The sequence below is a fragment of the Oncorhynchus mykiss genome, chromosome 1, assembly GCF_013265735.2.
Source record: "Oncorhynchus mykiss isolate Arlee chromosome 1, USDA_OmykA_1.1, whole genome shotgun sequence".
NCBI classification, from domain to species: Eukaryota; Metazoa; Chordata; class Actinopteri; order Salmoniformes; family Salmonidae; genus Oncorhynchus; species Oncorhynchus mykiss.
Genome location: NC_048565.1, coordinates 9281261 through 9301063, shown reverse-complemented (window position 1 = coordinate 9301063; position 19803 = coordinate 9281261). Strand labels below are relative to the sequence as shown.

The 19803-nt window shown below is 45.0% G+C and overlaps 1 protein-coding gene across 3 annotated transcripts in view; it reads right to left on the bottom strand.

The window, feature by feature from the left end:
- Positions 1 to 998: 998 nt before the first annotated feature.
- Positions 999 to 19803, bottom strand: part of psmd1 (proteasome 26S subunit, non-ATPase 1) — a 59947-nt gene continuing 41142 nt past the window's right edge. For 2 of the 3 annotated variants that reach the window (XM_021614129.2, XM_021614202.2), the window contains exons 18-25: positions 17769 to 17885; positions 15125 to 15227; positions 11560 to 11729; positions 8712 to 8804; positions 8275 to 8373; positions 6091 to 6276; positions 2402 to 2567; positions 999 to 1183 (exon numbers count right to left, since the gene is read on the bottom strand). In XM_021614129.2, coding sequence (XP_021469804.1) covers positions 2421 to 2567; positions 6091 to 6276; positions 8275 to 8373; positions 8712 to 8804; positions 11560 to 11729; positions 15125 to 15227; positions 17769 to 17885 — 915 coding nt within the window. In that variant the 3' untranslated portion in view covers positions 999 to 1183; positions 2402 to 2420. The remainder of the gene's footprint in view (positions 1184 to 2401; positions 2568 to 6090; positions 6277 to 8274; positions 8374 to 8711; positions 8805 to 11559; positions 11730 to 15124; positions 15228 to 17768; positions 17886 to 19803) is intronic. The other variant, XM_021614254.2, reaches the window with a different exon arrangement.

Below are 19803 nucleotides of genomic sequence, written 5' to 3'. Positions count from 1 at the left end.
TCCCCTGACAAGCAGGAAGTTGGAGTGACATACTTTGTTTATTTTCTCTTCCCCCCCCCCCCCCCCGCGATGTAGGGGCATCACGTAGGGGGGGACAGAAGCTTGTTTTCAGGTGCACAGTAGACTTAACCAACCAGGGCTGTATTTCTTCAACCTTGTTTAACACGTTGTGGTGATAGACCACAGCTGCATGGGTTAGTGTTACTAAACAGCTGAGGTAGAAAGGACTATAGTGAGGAGGAATAACCATGGATTGTTCTCAAGCAGTGAAACACACTTCTCTCTCTCCCAAAATAGCTGAGGTCAAACGTCTGTAGCGACATAAAATGAGGTAAGTTAATTGTTTTCCGACATGCAACACATTCTACGGTGGCTTCACGTCGCCCCACTTGCTTTGTTAATTCTTGCCCAGCAGCATTTCATGTAAACTCCTCTTTCCCCCAGATGGTAATGGAATGAACAGGGCACATATTAAAACACTAACGACCTTAAAAGTATTAAGAACAGTTGCTTCTAATGTTACATTTTCAAACGTTAGCTCCATAACCCCAACTGGCATTCCACAGGCTTTCCTAAAGAACCGAACCCAACTTGGGAAACTAACCCCCACTTAAACTCAATGTGGAACATCCTCATCTAGTTCTCCGGTAACGGTTCGCACTTCGCAGCCAAAGACTAAAACGTCTGTTGAGATGTCAACATTGATCTTTTATTTATTTGTTTAGATCTGACGTGTATGTCTAAGAGTGTATTGCCCCTTGTGCATTCAATGTGAGTGTGTGTTCAAGCCCTGGGTATGGTAAGGAGACTTCAGCAGTGTGATGGGGAGACCGTTCACTGTGTTTTGTGTAAACTAGACTGGGCAGAATAATAGCAGGCTGGTGGCCAGGCTGTGATGAAACACTGGAGAGAATGTAAACCATCCTAAACGTGTATGATTAGGGGGAGTACACTATGTACACACAGCACATGCAGGGAAAAAAAATAAGCACACATGCTCCACTTTTTCATTTTATTGTACTGACAGAAAATGATACCATTTAACAAGAGAATGTCAAACATTCCCTGTCTGACAAAGGGGGCCATGACAGGGAAGGAGCATGTAAAATAAGTAAGGGGGAGTAGACAAAGAGGTGCATGCTGGGATGTGAAGATTATTCCTGTAGAAGCCTGGTAACGTCACCTGTGGAAGGAAAAGGACAGAGCGGTTAGGATACCACCTGACCAGGCTCTGTGTTTGATCACAAAACACCCATAATTCATAACTTTTTTTTTTTTACAGGACTGTTTTGTTTATTGGGCATATCTATATTCAAATGTTTATTAAATGACAATGAACTTTTAAATGATCATAATTTAAAAACAGTCATTAAAGTAACTGTACAGCGAAAAATCTTACTTTTAAAAGTTCATATTCTGTTAACTCGTACCCAAATAATGTTGACGACTCGTCATATACTCACTCGTGTGACCAAAGCAGAAATTGTAGAAAAATAAACACTTCAATAAACACTTCAAAAAAAGAATACTAAAACTTGTATGTCAGATAATTTAAAAAATGCCTGTCATTTCCTCAGAGGAGGATGAGTTGGCCAATCAGCAGTCTACTCACATTAATATTTTCAATTACAGGTATATTACACCCACAACATTCCAACACAGAAAAGCTGCTTTTTTTAACATAATCAATTACCATTTTATTGGAAGGAAAACTATTTCAACTAGATCTCTGGAAACATTGGACAGTTTAAGAGATTTTTTAAAATATTGACCACAGTGGTGTGTTTTTGAAATCACCGTACTCGCAGAGCAGGAGCATTTCTGATCCCAAAGGGCATGACAATATCTAAACTTTAATCTTGTTTAACATGGGGGGGATAAAATGAGGACCAAGACAAACATAACATTGTTTTGATGGCCAAAAATGACAAAACAATCTTGCTCGGCTCTCTATACCGTGCAATTACAGATGGAGGGTTTGGCGACGGCAGCACTGTTTACATTCCATAGGCACTGATGAACGCGAGCCAGGTTAGACATGGGAACAAGACCCCAAAGACCTGCACACTGTACCATTACCTCTCTCTGAACCATCAATGTGACATAGCTACTCTGAGACCGTTGCCTGTATAACTGTATTACAAGGCGATGCTGAATATTCAGGTTGCTTGATCCTGAAGGTTTGAGTTCTCGCACAAAGCGTGAGGAAATGGTCTCTATATTTACCCCTAGGCTGGGGATACAACGTGTTCAGCACTATCTACAGCATTTGCTGAAACAAAACTTGTTTCTAAGCAAAAACCCTCACTTTCAGAGTGAACCCATTCAAAAATGTTTTATCTGAAAACCATCAATTGTACCCAGATCCATCCTGTGGAAAACACTGGTGCAGGACACATACCTTTTTGCTTGGACAGCGTTCATTCGTCAACGTACTCGAAGGACTCGGGGGCCTCGGGCTCCTGTTCCTCCTCCTCGATCTTGGGGCCGTGGGCAGAGACAGGCTCCACCAGCTCCTCCTCTTCCTCGCTGGTGTCCTTCATGATGATAATGCCGCCGGTGTGCAGCTGGAGACAGATAAGGGACACGGACATGAGGGACACGGACATGATGGGTGTCTTTAAAAAAAAAAAAAAGTTTTAAAATTTTCTGGGGGTGGTGCGGGTGTCATATTACACAACACCTCGTCTACCTCCCCAAATTAGTTGGTTGTCTCGTCATACTCTGTGAGCACATTGCCCTTGTAGTGGTTGTACAGTACATCATGCAGCATGGTTATCACTGTAAATAATTTAGAGGTATGGTCAGGTCCAGACTAAAGCATCAGGTATGGTGAGTACTGCCCAGACTAGATTTTTCCTCCTACATTATCTCTGGGCAGCTAAGTAACACTAATTTACACACAGACCACACTACAAGACCTTTGGAACAGTTGCTGTGTGCTCGGATTGCCTTCTACGGAATAGGTGAAATGGAATCATCACAATATAGAAGGGGAGGTGGGAGGCATACCCTGGCCCCACAACAATGCTTCACTTCGTGTTAAAACACCGCCTTAAAAAAAAAAAACGAATAGTTTTAGAATACAGACAAGAGCAAAAACACTCAAGTGTCATATGATATGACCCATGATGCATTGCTCTCAGCTCGATGCGTGTTGATTTGACATGTAACCAAACGATAGTCCTCTTTATAGGAGTGGGATTAGGATAAGTGTGTGGGTGACTGCATCTCTCATGTTATTTACTGTGGAAAGCTGTCAACATTTTGCGCAGGGCCAGAGTGGTTTATTCTCAGGCAACTGTAAGACACCGTGGATATAACCAGGGCTTGGTTGGAAAGACGAAAAAAAGATGACTGATGACAGCTCCAACGCTGGATCCAAAAGCTAAAAAAAAAAAACGAACCGAAAATCTTTATTTTTGACCAAATTTAAAATGGCATTGCAGTTATCACAAAAACTACCGTCAACCGGTCTGGATCATCATCAAGGCTAAAATAAATAAAACATGCGTAATGCAACAATTCTGTCAATAGAAGGATAAACATCTTTCAAATCATTTGCCACGGATACAGTGCATTCGGGAAGTATTCAGACCCCCTCGACTTTCTCCACATGTCATTACGTTACAGCCTCATTCTAAAATTGATTAAATAAAATCCTCAATCTACACACAATAGCCCATAATGACAAAGCAGAAACTGGATTTTCAAAACGTTTGCACATTCATTATTTACATAAGTATTCAGACCCTTTGCTATGAGACTCGAAATTGAGTTCAGGTGCATCCTGTTTCCATTGATCATCCTTGACATGTTTCTACAACTTGATTGGAGTCCACCTGTGGTAAATTCAATTAATTGGACATGATTTGGAAAGGCACACACCTATATAAGGTCCCACAGGTGGCAGAGCATGTCAGAGCATAAACAAAGCCATGAGGTCGAAGGACTTGACCGTAGCGCTCCGAGACGGGATGTGTCGAGGAACAGATCTGGAGAAGGGTACCAAAAACAATTCTGCAGTATTGAAAGTCCACAAGAACATGATGGTCTCCATCCTTCTTAAATGGAAGAAGTTTATAACCACCAATACTTTTCCCAGAGCTGGCTGCCCAGCCAAAATGAGCAATAGTTCCTCTGTGGAGATGGGAGAACCTTCCAGAAGGACAACCATCTCTACAGCACTCCACCAAATCAGGCCTTCATGGTAGTAGAGTGGGCAGACGGAAGCCACTCCTCAGGAAAAAGGCACATGACAGCCCGCTTGGAGTTTGCCAAAAGGCACCTATAAAGGAATCTCAGACCATGAGAAACAAGATTCTCTGGTCTGATGAAACCAAGATTGAACTCTTTGGCCTGAATGTCAAGTGTCACGTCTGGAGGAAACCTGGCACCATCCCGACGGTGAAGCCTGGTGGTGGCAGCATCTTGCTGTGGGGATGTTTTTCAGTGGCAGGGACTGGGAGATTCAGGAACGAGGGAAAAATGAACAAAGTACAGAGAGATCCTTGATGAAGTCCTGAGCGCTCTGGAGCAGGTTCTCAGACAGGGGCGACGGTTCACCTTCCAACAGAACAACGACACGGAGCACACAGCCAAGATAACACAGGAGTGACTTCGGGACAAGTCTCTGAATGTCCATGAGTGGCCCAGCCAGAGCCCGGACTTGAACCCATTTGAACATCTCTGGAGAGACCTGAAAATATCTGTGCAGCGATGCTCCCCATTCAACCTGACAGAGTTTGAGAGGATCTGTAGAGTGGAATGGGAGAAACTCTCCAAATACAGGTGTACCAAGCGTGTAGCATCATACCCAAGAAGACTCGAGGCTGTAATCGCTGCCAAAGGTGCTTCAACAAGGTACTGAGGAAAGGGTCTGAATACTTCTGGAAATGTGATATTTCTGTTTTGTCTTTTTTAAAAACATTTGTAAACATGTCCTTGTCCCATTGCGCACTATCGACTCCTGTGGCGGCCCGGGTGCAGTGCACGCTGACATGGTCGCCGGGTGTACGGTGTTTCCTCCGACACATTGTTGCGTCTGGCTTCTGGGTTAAGCGGCCGTTGTGTTAAGAAGCAGTGCGGCTTGGCTTGGCTGGGTTGTGTTTCGGAGGACGCGCGGCTCTTGGCTCTCGCCTCTCCCGAATCCGTACGGGAGTTGCAGCCATGAGACAAGACTAACTAACAACCAATTGGAAGAATTAAAAAAAGAAAGAAAAGATTGCAGTTGATATGCAGCCATTGTCAATGGTAGGTAGAGTATGTTGGCTGCCCAGATGGCATGACTAGAACCAGACTACAAGATGACCCTGGATGAAAAATTGTATAATGATCGCTATGCAAGTATAAAGCGCGAGTTCTCAAACAACATAACAACAGATGGTTGAATGTCTATGAACACTCAAAGAAAAGTGAAAGACTAAAGTTACATACATGGGATGCTTTAGTGAATTTCAGAATGTCTGGAATAGAAAAGGCAGAAATAAAACAATTCATACATTCATACAAGATACATTACTGCAACAAGCCATCACATTGATGAGAAGTGGGAAATGAAGTCCAATGTACTACTGACAACCGAGCACATGGAGAGGAACACAGCAGAGAACCTGAAATGGCATTAACTACCATCGTTGCTGAGTGGCTGGGGGACAGCAGTAAGGTGAGTGCTGTCTACTAGGTAGCCAGGAGAGCAGTAGATTGAACTGCTCTGTCTACTAGGTAGCCAGGACTGCAGTAGATTGAACTGCTCTGTCTGGTAGGTAACCAGGACAGCAGTAGATTGAACTGCTCTGTCTGGTAGGTAGCCAGGACAGCAGTAGACTGAACAGCTCTGTCTACTAGGTAGCCAGGACAGCAGTAGACTGAACTGTTCTGTCTACTAGGTAGCCAGGACAGCAGTAAATTGAACTGCTCTGCCCCCTAGCGGTCATAAGCAGGACCATATCTGAATTGTGAATTCACGCCATTTTATGATTTTTTTAAAAACCCCAGTAAATTTTTTTTTTTGTGTGTGTCACATCTCTACCAGAAACGCACTTTTAAAAAAGTCACGTGTTCACAGAATCACACACCAACCGTACGTACCGGTTTGAAGGGCTGGTAGCGGCACGTCTCGGGCATGTTGAGCACTTTGAGCTGGGCGGGCATCACTCTGGCTGGGTTCTCCATCAGCTGGAAGTTGGGCTCGGGTTCTTTCTTCTTCTCCTTCTCCTTCTCCTTCTCCTTCTCTTTCTCCTCATCTTTCTTTTCTTTCTCAGCCTCCTGTACCTCCTGAGAATCCAACAAATACAATATTAAGCGTTTTCCCTCCCTTTTCCTGATGAAAACCCACGACTCAGTGAGTCCGCAATGCATTGGATGATAAAAAACATGACGATGGCAGTAAGGGTCACCTCGGAATAAAGTGAGTCTTCATTTCATATGTTTCCTGACACCACCACTCTGGAAGACGTGTTAATCTGGAGATGGGTGACACACTCCTTATTGGTTGTCTTGCACTTGTTGGCCAGTGATGTCAGGCTCTCCCTGCCTCCTATCTGTCCCTTGCCCAGGTCTCCCTGCTGCTACCACAAGGCCCTGCACCATCTGACGCTAGGCTGAAAACTGGACCATAGGTGTGCAATGACTTGTATCAGCAGTCCTGTTTGTCTACGTGTGTGTGTGTGTGTGTGTGTGTGTGTGTGTCAACTAAAAACAACACTTCCACACAGTGTTTGTGTGAGAGAATAAAACAAAATCTCCACTGTCCAATGCCTTTGGTTAAAACGAACAAACTGATATAACTGGGGGTTAAAATACTCCCTCCTTCTCGTTAACCTCGATGACACCAAGTCCAATCAATCAAACTGAGCGGATCCAACTTTGCCTGAGATCGCAGAGCCATCCCTCAACGAGGACGTGAAATCTAGCATGGTGGACGCCATCAAACATAGCGATTACGCCCAGCAGTCAACATCCCACTGAAAGCAATACTGGCACTGGGTTGACAGAGGCTGTCAGTAATGGTATGTATTCCAGCCGTGTGCTTCATGGATAACTTGGTCACATCAGTGGAGGGGGGGTTGGGGGACCTTGCCAGGGCTGGCAGATAGCTGCTCCTTAAAGGGATACTTCACTCATTTCCTGAGAACTGATATTTTAAAAAGGCCTAGTTCACTCACATTTCTTAAGAACTGCTACGTTAACCCATAAGAGTCTAAGCCCTGGGGGGCGGCGGGGGGGGACTTCGATTGCTGATTTGAAATTCTAAGAGCCCTTGAAGTATAAAAACAATTTTGTTGTTATTTGAATAAAAATATATTTTTGGCCTTTTAGCCGATACAAACACATGGAATAACAGATTCGCTACATGGACCAAAAGAAAGTCTCCTGCCCAAAAAATAATCTAAAGAAAGTTTGTTCTGAAGTGTCCGTTTTAAAAATGTGTTATCCTTTTATTTTATTTGACGTATTTTCATGTGGTCATATTAGTTTCTAGGCCAAACCGTTCGGACAATACAGACGTTTTCGTGAGAAGACTGATTTTCGGGATGTCTCATGGTCTGACAACACCACTGTAGCTCGGTCACCTTTCACCTCAGAAGGCCGCTATTGGCGGATGTGGAGGACTTAACGCGATGCTCATGCAAAAAAACAACGTATTTCTCTAGTTTAAACTGATGGATTGATGGGCATTTTATTATTACGCTAATTAGATTTCAGCTAGAGAGTTCACTCAAGATTTCCTGAGAAAATTCTTCTCTCTGCATGGTTGGTTAAGGGCTTGTAAGTAAGAATTTCACTGTAAAAGGTTGTTGTATTTGGCGCATGTAACAATTAAAATTTGATTTGGAACTGCTACTTTTAAAAAAAATGGGAGAGTTGACTCATTTCATTGATGGTTTTCTTACCTTTGAAATGGTCTCCTCTGCAGGTGTCTGTGTGCCTGGACATCAGACATAAGAAGCTTTGTGGGATACTGAGTGAAATATTAGTGGCGGAAGTTGCAGACTGCAGAGGTCCGAGACGTTAAGGGAGACTGTTTTCAGGTCTTAGAAACCATTAGTTCCTCACGACCAATTACACAGATCATTCCTCAATAGGCTGGTCAATACGAGCAAAGATCTGTTGTTTGGGACAGGGGCTACAGGATTCCTGCTTGAGGAAGGTTAAAAAACATCTACATAAAAAGCAAGACTTAATTTGAAGAAAAACTATTTTTTTAAACGATATAAAATAGAAAGTGGTCTCTATGAGGCTGGCCATCCTATGAAATGATTGTGTTCATACACTCACTACTTCCATCTTCTCCTCCTCTTTCTCCTTCTTCTCCTTCTCTTTCTCCTTCTTCTTAGCTTTGGCTGTGATGGAAAGAACAGCAGTAGACACCTATAATGGAGGAAGAGAGAGACAAAATGAAGGGGGTGTTGGCACAGTAAAAAAACAAGGCACTGAGGGACAATGACAAAACCTCTCAAAAATATCCGCTGTTTTTTTTTATATTACGTTATTAAAATGTACCCATGTTCTATAATGAGCCAAGACTCTGAGTGGCCAAAATAACATGGTCTCAGACTGACAAAATGAAAATGAGAGTTCAAAAGGGACTCTAATAACAATAAATGGATCTTGGCTGAGGACACTTCATTCAGGATGACCGTGAGAAGCTGCGAAGGCGACTTCAGTCCATTAAAACAGGGTGAACGTCACTATTGAGGGACTCTCACCTTCTCCTTCTCTTTCTCCTTGGGTACCTCCAGGGCCGGAGGGTAGGCGAAGGTGGAAGGCTTGCAGTTGGAGCGGTACTGCACCTTGGGCATCTGGACAGGGAAGACAACAGCTGAGAGAATAGTCTGGCATGGATACAGTGGGGTGGGAATGACATGGATACAGTGGGAATGACATGGATACAGTGGGAATGACATGGATACAGTGGGGTGGGAATGACATGGATACAGTGGGGTGGGAATGACATGGATACAGTGGAGTGGGAATGACATGGACACAGTAGAGTGGGAATGACATGGGTACAGTGGGGTGGGAATGACATGGGTACAGTGGGGTGGGAATGACATGGATACAGTGGGGTGGGTATGACATGGATACAGTGAGGTGTGAATGACATGGATACAGTGAGGTGTGAATGACATGGACACAGTGGGGTGGGAATGACATGGATACAGTGGGAATGACATGGATACAGTGGGAATGACATGGATACAGTGGGGTGGGAATGACATGGATACAGTGGGAATGACATGGATACAGTGGGAATGACATGGATACAGTGGAGTGGGAATGACATGGATACAGTGGAATGGGAATGACATGGATACAGTGGAGTGGGAATGACATGGATACAGTGGGAATGACATGGATACAGTAGAGTGGGAATGACATGGATACAGTGGGAATGACATGGATACAGTGGGAATGACATGGATACAGTGAGGCGTGAATGACATGGATACAGTGAGGCGTGAATGACATGGATACAGTGGGGTGGGAATGACATGGATGGGGTGTGAATGACATGGATGGGGAGTGAATGACATGGATACAGTGGAGTGGGAATGACATGGATACAGTGGAATGGGAATGACATGGATACAGTGGGAATGACATGGATACAGTAGAGTGGGAATGACATGGATACAGTGGGAATGACATGGATACAGTGGGAATGACATGGATACAGTGGGAATGACATGGATACAGTGGGAATGACATGGATACAGTGGGAATGACATGGATACAGTGGGAATGACATGGATACAGTGGGAATGACATGGATACAGTGGGAATGACATGGATACAGTGGGAATGACATGGATACAGTGGGAATGACATGGATACAGTGGGAATGACATGGATACAGTGGGAATGACATGGATACAGTGGGAATGACATGGATACAGTAGGGTGGGAATGACATGGATACAGTAGGGTGGGAATGACATGGATACAGTAGAGTGGGAATGACATGGATACAGTGGGAATGACATGGATACAGTGGGAATGACATGGATACAGTGAGGTGTGAATGACATGGATACAGTGAGGCGTGAATGACATGGATACAGTGAGGCGTGAATGACATGGATACAGTGAGGCGTGAATGACATGGATACAGTGAGGCGTGAATGACATGGATACAGTGGGGGTGTGAATGACATGGATACAGTGGGGGTGTGAATGACATGGATACAGTGTGGTGTGAATGACATGGATACAGTGAGGTGGGAATGACATGGATACAGTGAGGTGGGAATGACATGGATACAGTGGGAATGACATGGATACAGTGGGGGTGTGAATGACATGGATACAGTGGGGGTGTGAATGACATGGATACAGTGGAGTGGGAATGACATGGATACAGTGGAGTGGGAATGACATGGATACAGTGGGGTGTGAATGACATGGATACAGTGGAGTGGGAATGACATGGATACAGTGGGGTGTGAATGACATGGATACAGTGGGGTGTGAATGACATGGATACAGTGGGGTGTGAATTACATGGATACAGTGAGGCGTGAATGACATGGATACAGTGAGGCGTGAATGACATGGATACAGTGAGGTGTGAATGACATGGATACAGTGAGGTGTGAATGACATGGATACAGTGAGGTGTGAATGACATGGATACAGTGAGGCGTGAATGACATGGATACAGTGAGGCGTGAATGACATGGATACAGTGAGGCGTGAATGACATGGATACAGTGGAGTGTGAATGACATGATACAGTGGGAATGACATGGATACAGTGAGGCGTGAATGACATGGATACAGTGAGGCGTGAATGACATGGATACAGTGAGGCGTGAATGACATGGATACAGTGAGGCGTGAATGACATGGATACAGTGAGGCGTGAATGACATGGATACAGTGAGGCGTGAATGACATGGATACAGTGAGGCGTGAATGACATGGATACAGTGAGGCGTGAATGACATGGATACAGTGAGGCGTGAATGACATGGATACAGTGAGGCGTGAATGACATGGATACAGTGAGGTGTGAATGACATGGATACAGTGAGGCGTGAATGACATGGATACAGTGAGGCGTGAATGACATGGATACAGTGAGGCGTGAATGACATGGATACAGTGAGGCGTGAATGACATGGATACAGTGAGGCGTGAATGACATGGATACAGTGAGGTGTGAATGACATGGATACAGTGAGGTGTGAATGACATGGATACAGTGAGGCGTGAATGACATGGATACAGTGAGGCGTGAATGACATGGATACAGTGAGGCGTGAATGACATGGATACAGTGAGGCGTGAATGACATGGATACAGTGAGGCGTGAATGACATGGATACAGTGAGGCGTGAATGACATGGATACAGTGAGGTGTGAATGACATGGATACAGTGGGGGTGTGAATGACATGGATACAGTGGGGGTGTGAATGACATGGATACAGTGTGGGTGTGAATGACATGGATACAGTGTGGGTGTGAATGACATGGATACAGTGTGGGTGTGAATGACATGGATACAGTGGGGGTGTGAATGACATGGATACAGTGGGGGTGTGATGTTTACCTTGAGGTCCTTGTTGAGTCCGATGATGGCGGTGGGGGTGAAGGCCAGGGAGAGGAAGTGGGAGAGGGGGAACCAGAACCAGAACTGGGTGAACACCAGCAGGCCCACCACTGACGGCATGTGGGTGTGGCCCGTCCTCGACTGCAGGGAGATGGTGACGTTACGACCACCTGCACACAAAGAAGGGCACAGGGAAGTAGAGAGTTTCGACATTTCACTTTGATATGTATTGATTCCATTATAACGCTCAAATCTCATTATCACTTTGGTACATATTATGGCAATATATAATGTTATACTGTTATACTGTCATGCTTATAAAGGCTGCGTCCTTAAGGGTACTTTGGCCAAAATAAATACACTATGAAGGGAATAGGGTCGGGCACGCAGCCACAAACAAGAAGTGAATAATGAGGGGTTAATTAACTACCATACTACACTGACAAAGCCAGCCATTTCACTAAATCATCGTGATTACTCCTAAACCCAGGCCAGGGGACCCACTTTCATTTCCTTTAGATCATTTATGACCTTTAAACGTAAGATTTTTTATATATTTTTTAAATAACAAAATGGCAGTAAAACAATGTGGCATGGCTAGTGTGAGGTAATAAAGCCTTGTCCAGTGTACAAAAGGGGTCAAGGGCTAGGATGCAGACAAGTAGAACAATAGACCTCTTTTGCCCCCTGGGAGACCGCTAGGGAGAAGAGGATGAAGGGAGCTAGGGAGTGGGAGGAAGAGGGTTGCAGAGGGGTGACAGGATGGATGAAAAGGGGATTGGAATCAGTTGGGAGGTCCTTCCCCAATCCTCATACAAACATTGTAAAAACTCCCTTCAAAGCCAGAGTTACTAAGGAGGAACCCTTTGATTAAAATACATTATAACAGCAGAGACAGCTGGAAATGTTTCCAATGTGAAATCAGATCAGACAATGGTGGTTGAATCACGGGCCGTTTTTCATTTAAACAGCCCTACCCGCAGCCCAGTTGACTGGGCTGGTAATTACAATGATGACTTCTGGGTGATTTGATAACTTTATTTTGACGGCTGAAATGGGCTCCTAATGCCCCGAACAAATTGATTTACTGGCTGCCAGAGTGACTCACAGATTCTAGTTGCTGCGCCACAATGAGAGCGCACACACACACACACACACACACACACACACACACACGGTCTCTTAAAACTTGAGATGCAGCTTGACAGCAGTGTGCAATTTAATGGGGGGGGGGGACCTTTAAACTTCCTGTCGTTTTTGTCAACCTACTTTGTGGCAGTTACATTTTTATTCCTGGGGAAGGGGACATCCTTTCCCAGAATCCAAGGTGTTATGTAATTCCGAGATCAACTAGCGTTTTTCCGTGATGGCATAAGGTCCTTCGGCACAACAGAGCTGAGGGATTTCTGTCACACTTGATAAGAATGTCTAAATGATAAAATATATGTATTTTTTAAAAGGCTATAGAATGTCTGCTAAATGATAAAACGTGTATATTTTTTTAAGGTCTAGAGAGAGAGAAAGAGGGGGAGAGAGAGAGAGGGAAACATCTGGAGAGCGGGAACGTCCGGAGAGCGAGAATGTCTGGAGAGAGAGGGGGGGGGGGGGGGAGAGAGCGAGAACGTCTGGAGAGAGAGGGGGGGAGAGGGAGAGAGAGAGAGGGGGGAATGTCCGGAGAGCGAGAACGTCCGGAGAGAGGGGGGGAGGGAGAGAGAGGGGAATGTCCGGAGAGCGAGAACGTCCGGAGAAAGAGGGGGAGGGAGAGAGGGGAACGTCCGGAGAGTGAGAACGTTCGGAGAGAGAGAGAGGGGAATGTCCGGAGAGTGAGGACGTCCGGAGAGAGAGAGAGAGAGAGAGAGAGGGGAATGTCCGGAGAGTGAGAACGTCCGGAGAGAGAGGGGGAGAGAGAGAGAGGGGAATGTCCGGACAGTGAGAACGTCATGAGAGAGAGAGGGGGAGAGGGAGAGAGAGAGAGGGGGGAATGTCCGGAGAGCGAGAACGTCCGGTGAGAGAGAGGGGGAGGGAGAGAGAGAGGAGAACGTCCGGAGAGAGAGAGGGGGAGAGAGAGGGGAACGTCCGGAGAGTGAGAACGTCCGGAGAGAGAGGGGGAGAGAGAGAGAGGGGAATGTCCGGACAGTGAGAACGTCCGGAGAGAGAGAGAGGGAGAGAGAGAGAGGGGGGAATGTCCGGAGAGCGAGAACGTCTGGAGAGAGAGAGAGGGGGAGGGAGGGAGAGGAGAACGTCCGGAGAGAGAGAGGGGGAGAGAGAGAGAGAGAGAGAAAGGGGAATGTCCGGACAGCGAGAACGTCCAGAGAGAGAGAGAGAGAGAGGGGGGGGGGGGGGGGAATGTCCGGAGAGCGAGAACGTCCGGAGAGAGAGGGGGGGGGGAATGTCCGGAGAGAGAGAAAGAGGAGGAGAGGGGACATCCCTAGAGAGAGGGGGGGAACAGCCCTAGAGAGAGAAAGAGAGAGAGGGAACGTCCCTAGAGAGAGAAAGAGAGAGGGAGAATGTCCAGAGAGAGAGAGAGGGAGAACGTTCAGAGAGGGGGAACGTCCAGAGAGAGAGAGAGAGAGAGGGGGAACACCCAGAGAGAGAAAGAGAGAGAGAGAGGGAACGTCCAGAGGGGGGGGGGGGGGGGACATCCAGAGAGAGAGAGAGGGGGAACGTCCAGAGAGAGAGGGAACCCTTGGGCGTGTGGTTGTTTGCGAGAGCTGCTTCTGAATGCTAAACCTTCGGTAATGAACACCAGAGATCATGAGAAACGGAACCCTGTCTGTCACATTTCATATGATTATCCAACTGCCCCAAAAATCACAACCCCACTTATAACTAAAGACTAATACTCCCCATCACCTTATCTGAAATCAAAGTGGTACACTAGAAGTGAAGTGATGGTTCTTTGGGAGGAAGCTGCCTTCCTGACGTTACTCAACACCCTGCCTTCCAGGCCGTCTCAAAACACGGATGTGTATCAGGTAGCAGTGGCCTGACAGTTGTTAAGGGTAGTAAAGGGAGAGGAGAGAGCCTCCGTGTGCCATCTTACAATGACCCCATACTAAAGATTTTGTCTGGGCGGTTTCACACGACGGAAAACAGGGAGGGGGGGGGGGGGGGGACGACTCTGCAGTTCATCTTGGCAGGAGAACGAGGGCTCCCAGTTTGGTCTCGACTGTCGCTATAGTGACAAAGATCGGCTGAAAGCATTATGGGAACAAAAATAAACACTGCTACAGTACAAGAACAAGTACCACACACACACACACACACACACACACACAAAGGCCGTCAGACTAACAGTAATCACAAGTCATGTGGCTGTTGACATTGCTGACCCGCCAGGCGCTAATGCATCATAACATGATCGCTTCCAGAGGAAGCAGTTGGGAAAAATCACAGGGGGGGCGGGGGTGGGGTCAAGCCCTGAGGGGAGGTCTGGGACTTCCTGTAAACCACACACGTACGCAGACACACCTCCCCTTAACAGCAGACAGAAACAGATGAATACACCCACTTGTCTTCTAAAGAAATCCAACCCCTGTGACTCCACGTGTCACCACACACTGACCTGCATCCAGGATGCCCTGGGCCAGGATGGCCCCGAACTTGGCCATGACGTCATCGTGCTTGTCGTTGATGACCTTGGAGTAGAGCTGCCGGAACTGGTTCACCTGCGTGTCGGGAAAACAACAACAAATAAAAACACGAAGACTCCCTCCCATTGTTCAGTTCTTTTAGTGGGTCTCCACATTACAAATCTAACATTCTTATTAAATGAAATATGTTAAACATTTATTCTGCTTTGATTCGAAGTCAATGAGCACGCCAGGGCCCACAAGCCCTTACACCCCCCCCCTAATAATATTAAAAACAGGTTAAAACCCTTTGACGAGAGCCACTGTTGGTGGAAGGTAAGGACTAACTCAAGTCTATTTGACTCTAGAAATCCTTTTATGTTTCTCTAACTCAATTTTCCCTGAGAGACCGGCTATGTATTGGCTTCACTATTTGGAGAACAGCGGCACATACAATCTATAATAACAAAAGGTCATATGGCTAAAACACTTCCACTATGTGTGACCATGTAACATATGTAAAAGGTCATATGGCTAAAACACTTCCACTATGTGTGACCATGTAACATATGTAAAAGGTCATATGGCTAAAACACTACCACTATGTGTGACCATGTAACATATGTAAAAGGTCATATGGCTAAAACACTACCACTATGTGTGACCATGTAAGATATGTAAAAGGTCATATGGCTAAAACACTTCCACTATGTGTGACCATGTAACATATGTAAAAGGTCATATGGCTAAAACACTTCCACTATGTGTGACCATGTAACATATGTAAAAGGTCATATGGCTAAAACACTACCACTATGTGTGACCATGTAAGATATGTAAAAGGTCATATGGCTAAAACACTACCACTATGTGTGACCATGTAAGATATGTAAAAGGTCATATGGCTAAAACACTTCCACTATGTGTGACCATGTAACATATGTAAAAGGTCATATGGCTAAAACACTTCCACTATGTGTGACCATGTAACATATGTAAAAGGTCATATGGCTAAAACACTACCACTATGTGACCATGTAAGATATGTAAAAGGTCATATGGCTAAAACACTACCACTGTGTGTGACCATGTAACATATGTAAAAGGTCATATGGCTAAAACACTACCACTATGTGACCATGTAACATATGTAAAAGGTCATATGGCTAAAACACTACCACTATGTGACCATGTAACATATGTAAAAGGTCATATGGCTAAAACACTACCACTATGTGTGACCATGTAACATATGTAAAAGGTCATATGGCTAAAACACTACCACTGTGTGTGACCATGTAACATATGTAAAAGGTCATATGGCTAAAACACTTCCACTATGTGTGACCATGTAACATATGTAAAGGGTCATATGGCTAAAACACTACCACTGTGTGTGACCATGTAACATATGTAAAAGGTCATATGGCTAAAACACTACCACTATGTGTGACCATGTAACATATGTAAAAGGTCATATGGCTAAAACACTTCCACTATGTGTGACCATGTAACATATGTAAAAGGTCATATGGCTAAAACACTTCCACTATGTGTGACCATGTAACATATGTAAAAGGTAATATGGCTAAAACACTACCACTATGTGTGACCATGTAAGATATGTAAAAGGTCATATGGCTAAAACACTTCCACTATGTGTGACCATGTAACATATGTAAAAGGTCATATGGCTAAAACACTTCCACTATGTGTGACCATGTAACATATGTAAAAGGTCATATGGCTAAAACACTACCACTGTGTGTGACCATGTAACATATGTAAAAGGTCATATGGCTAAAACACTACCACTGTGTGTGACCATGTAACATATGTAAAAGGTCATATGGCTAAAACACTACCACTGTGTGTGACCATGTAACATATGTAAAGGGAGATTAAAATGTGACGGAAGTGATCCACCTGCGGGGCACATAGAACAGATCTGCTGCTTCTTAGACTTCCTTTCAAAGAGAATGACAGCTCTATAACATACTGCAGTGACATACTGCAGCTTTGAACAAGTGTAGTGCCTCCTGCTGTTTCTAGTTTAAAAACCAGTCTCTCGTGAACAATCTCTCGCACCGCCCCAAGCCTGTTGCTGTAACGTTACAGGCCATGACCAGATGATGCTTGAAAATGGGTCTGGCATTTCTTAAAACAGCTGTGACAGAGCTTGTTGTGCAAAATGGAGAGAGAGAGAGAGAGGGAGAGGGAGACAGAGAGAACAGCTATTTTTTTAGCAAGCCTCCCCACCTTTTCTCGCTCCCTCCTTGTACTTGGTATAAAGCTGTGGTCATATTAGGCACTGAGTCCCATCAACACAGCTGAAAGTTCAAAACACTTAGACAGCTTTTGGTTAGAACCTAGAGCCTCCACGGGAGTTAGGATTCATCAGGAGAGAAGATTTGATTTGAAGAAGAGGACTGGACTCAAAATAGAGAATAGAGAACCTTTCTATAGGATAGAATCACATTTAAAACAGATTAGCCAATCAACTTCAAGATATTTTAGTCTGAATAACAAAGTTACTGTTGGCCAATTTCTCTGGTAAATGTGGGCTGTGAATGAGATGGGCTGTTTCTCTGGTAAATGTGGGCTGTGAATGAGATGGGCTGTTTCTCATACACCCACCTTGGGACAGGTGACCTCGGTCTGCTGGATCATGATGAGGGCAGAGGAGATGAGGGCACCCTGTCTCACGTAGTTCACTGGGTCGTTGGTCATAGGTTCCAGCAGGTTGATGGCCTCCTGAAAAGGGAAAAAGGAAAATATAACTTGTCAATGACAATAAAATACACAAATTAAACTAACAACTAGGACACCCTAAAGATGAGGTAACCTAAAGGTTATCGTGCTGTGTCGCTTACAGTAAGTAAATAGAAGTTTGGTGATATTCCCTGAGTATGAGTGCAGTACTGCCAGAGTATAAGCCCCAGCTCCTTAAGGGAGAAGAGGCTCGGGAAGGTCAACGGTGAACTCTCTCAGCCTGGCTCAGAAACCTCTGGCCTAGTGATTGGACCAGCGCACTTCTGGGTATTAAGAGTTAAGCGCTGGCAGAGGGTGCTAGCTCAACCGCTTGGAAATCTTACCGGAGATGGGCTCAGCTGTGCCAGGAAAAACCTTAGCATTCAGCAGTGAGGATCCAAGATGAGGCCTACAATCACTTCAAATCTCTATCGGATTCATAGACTGAAACCTTATTGTCCTTAAAATTATTTATTTATTTATTTATTTACACCCTGCATATTTTATTTTATTTTTTTATTCACTTTACCTTTATTTAACAGTTAAGAACAAATTCTTATTTTCAATAAGGAACTGGCTGTTCAGGGGCAGAACGACAGATTTGTACCTCGTCAGCTCTGGGTTTTGAACTTGCAACCTTCCGGTTACTAGTCCAACGCTCTAACCACTAGGCTACCCTGCCTCCCCCTGAAAACAACTCAGAATCTTTGGTTATCTTTGGTTTTAGAATCTTTGCCACGGCAAGCAGAGAGGAGAGCTGTGGCGTGCAGGGAGCGATGGCGTAGGAGGGGCACTGGTAGAGCCCTGGCTACCACTATACACAGACATGCACATGGATTTTGTGTTGTAGATATGTGGTAGTGGAGTATGGGCCTGAGGGCACACAGTGTATTGTGAATTCTGTAATTAACATATTGTAACGTTTTTAAAAATTGTATAACTGCCTTAATTCTGCCGGACCCCAGGAAGAGTAGCTGCTGCCTCGGCAGGAACTAATGGGGATCCATAATAAACTCCAGGAAGAGTAGCTGCTGCCTCGGCAGGAACTAATGGGGATCCATAATAAACTCCAGGAAGAGTAGCTGCTGCCTTGGCAGGAACTAATGGGGATCCATAATAAACTCCAGGAAGAGTAGCTGCTGCCTCGGCAGGAACTAATGGGGATCCATAATAAACTCCAGGAAGAGTAGCTGCTGCCTCGGCAGGAACTAATGGGGATCCATAATAAACTCCAGGAAGAGTCGCTGCTGCCTCGGCAGGAACTAATGGGGATCCATAATAAACTCCAGGAAGAGTCGCTGCTGCCTCGGCAGGAACTAATGGGGATCCATAATAAACTCCAGGAAGAGTCGCTGCTGCCTCGGCAGGAACTAATGGGGATCCATAATAAACTCCAGGAAGAGTCGCTGCTGCCTCGGCAGGAACTAATGGGGATCCATAATAAACTCCAGGAAGAGTCGCTGCTGCCTCGGCAGGAACTAATGGGGATCCATAATAAATACAACTACAAAATAATCAACGTAAAACAGAATTAAAACTATAAAATAAAAACGTAATAAAAAAAAACGTAATGAGAAAGATAGGCTACAACAACCAAGAGCCAACAGGTGCTACTTAATAATCTGAATGGAGTTGTTATTTGCAACTGTAGGACAAGGAGGAAGCGCATGCAGTCTCAATTAGCCTCAATTAGCCTGGCTAGTCGGCTTGATGCAGTCAAGACGGGTATTAACGTAATCAGATTTTATAATAAATATCGAGCTATGACAAGCTAGAAATGAGTCGGCTTGGTATGCTTGATATTTTCTTCTGTTTTCTTCCGTCTCTCTGAATCTCCCTCCACGTGCCACTTGCTCACAGTAAACACTCCGCAAGGCCATTCCTCCGCCTGCTAGAGTTTCCCTCTTGCGCTTCATCAGCT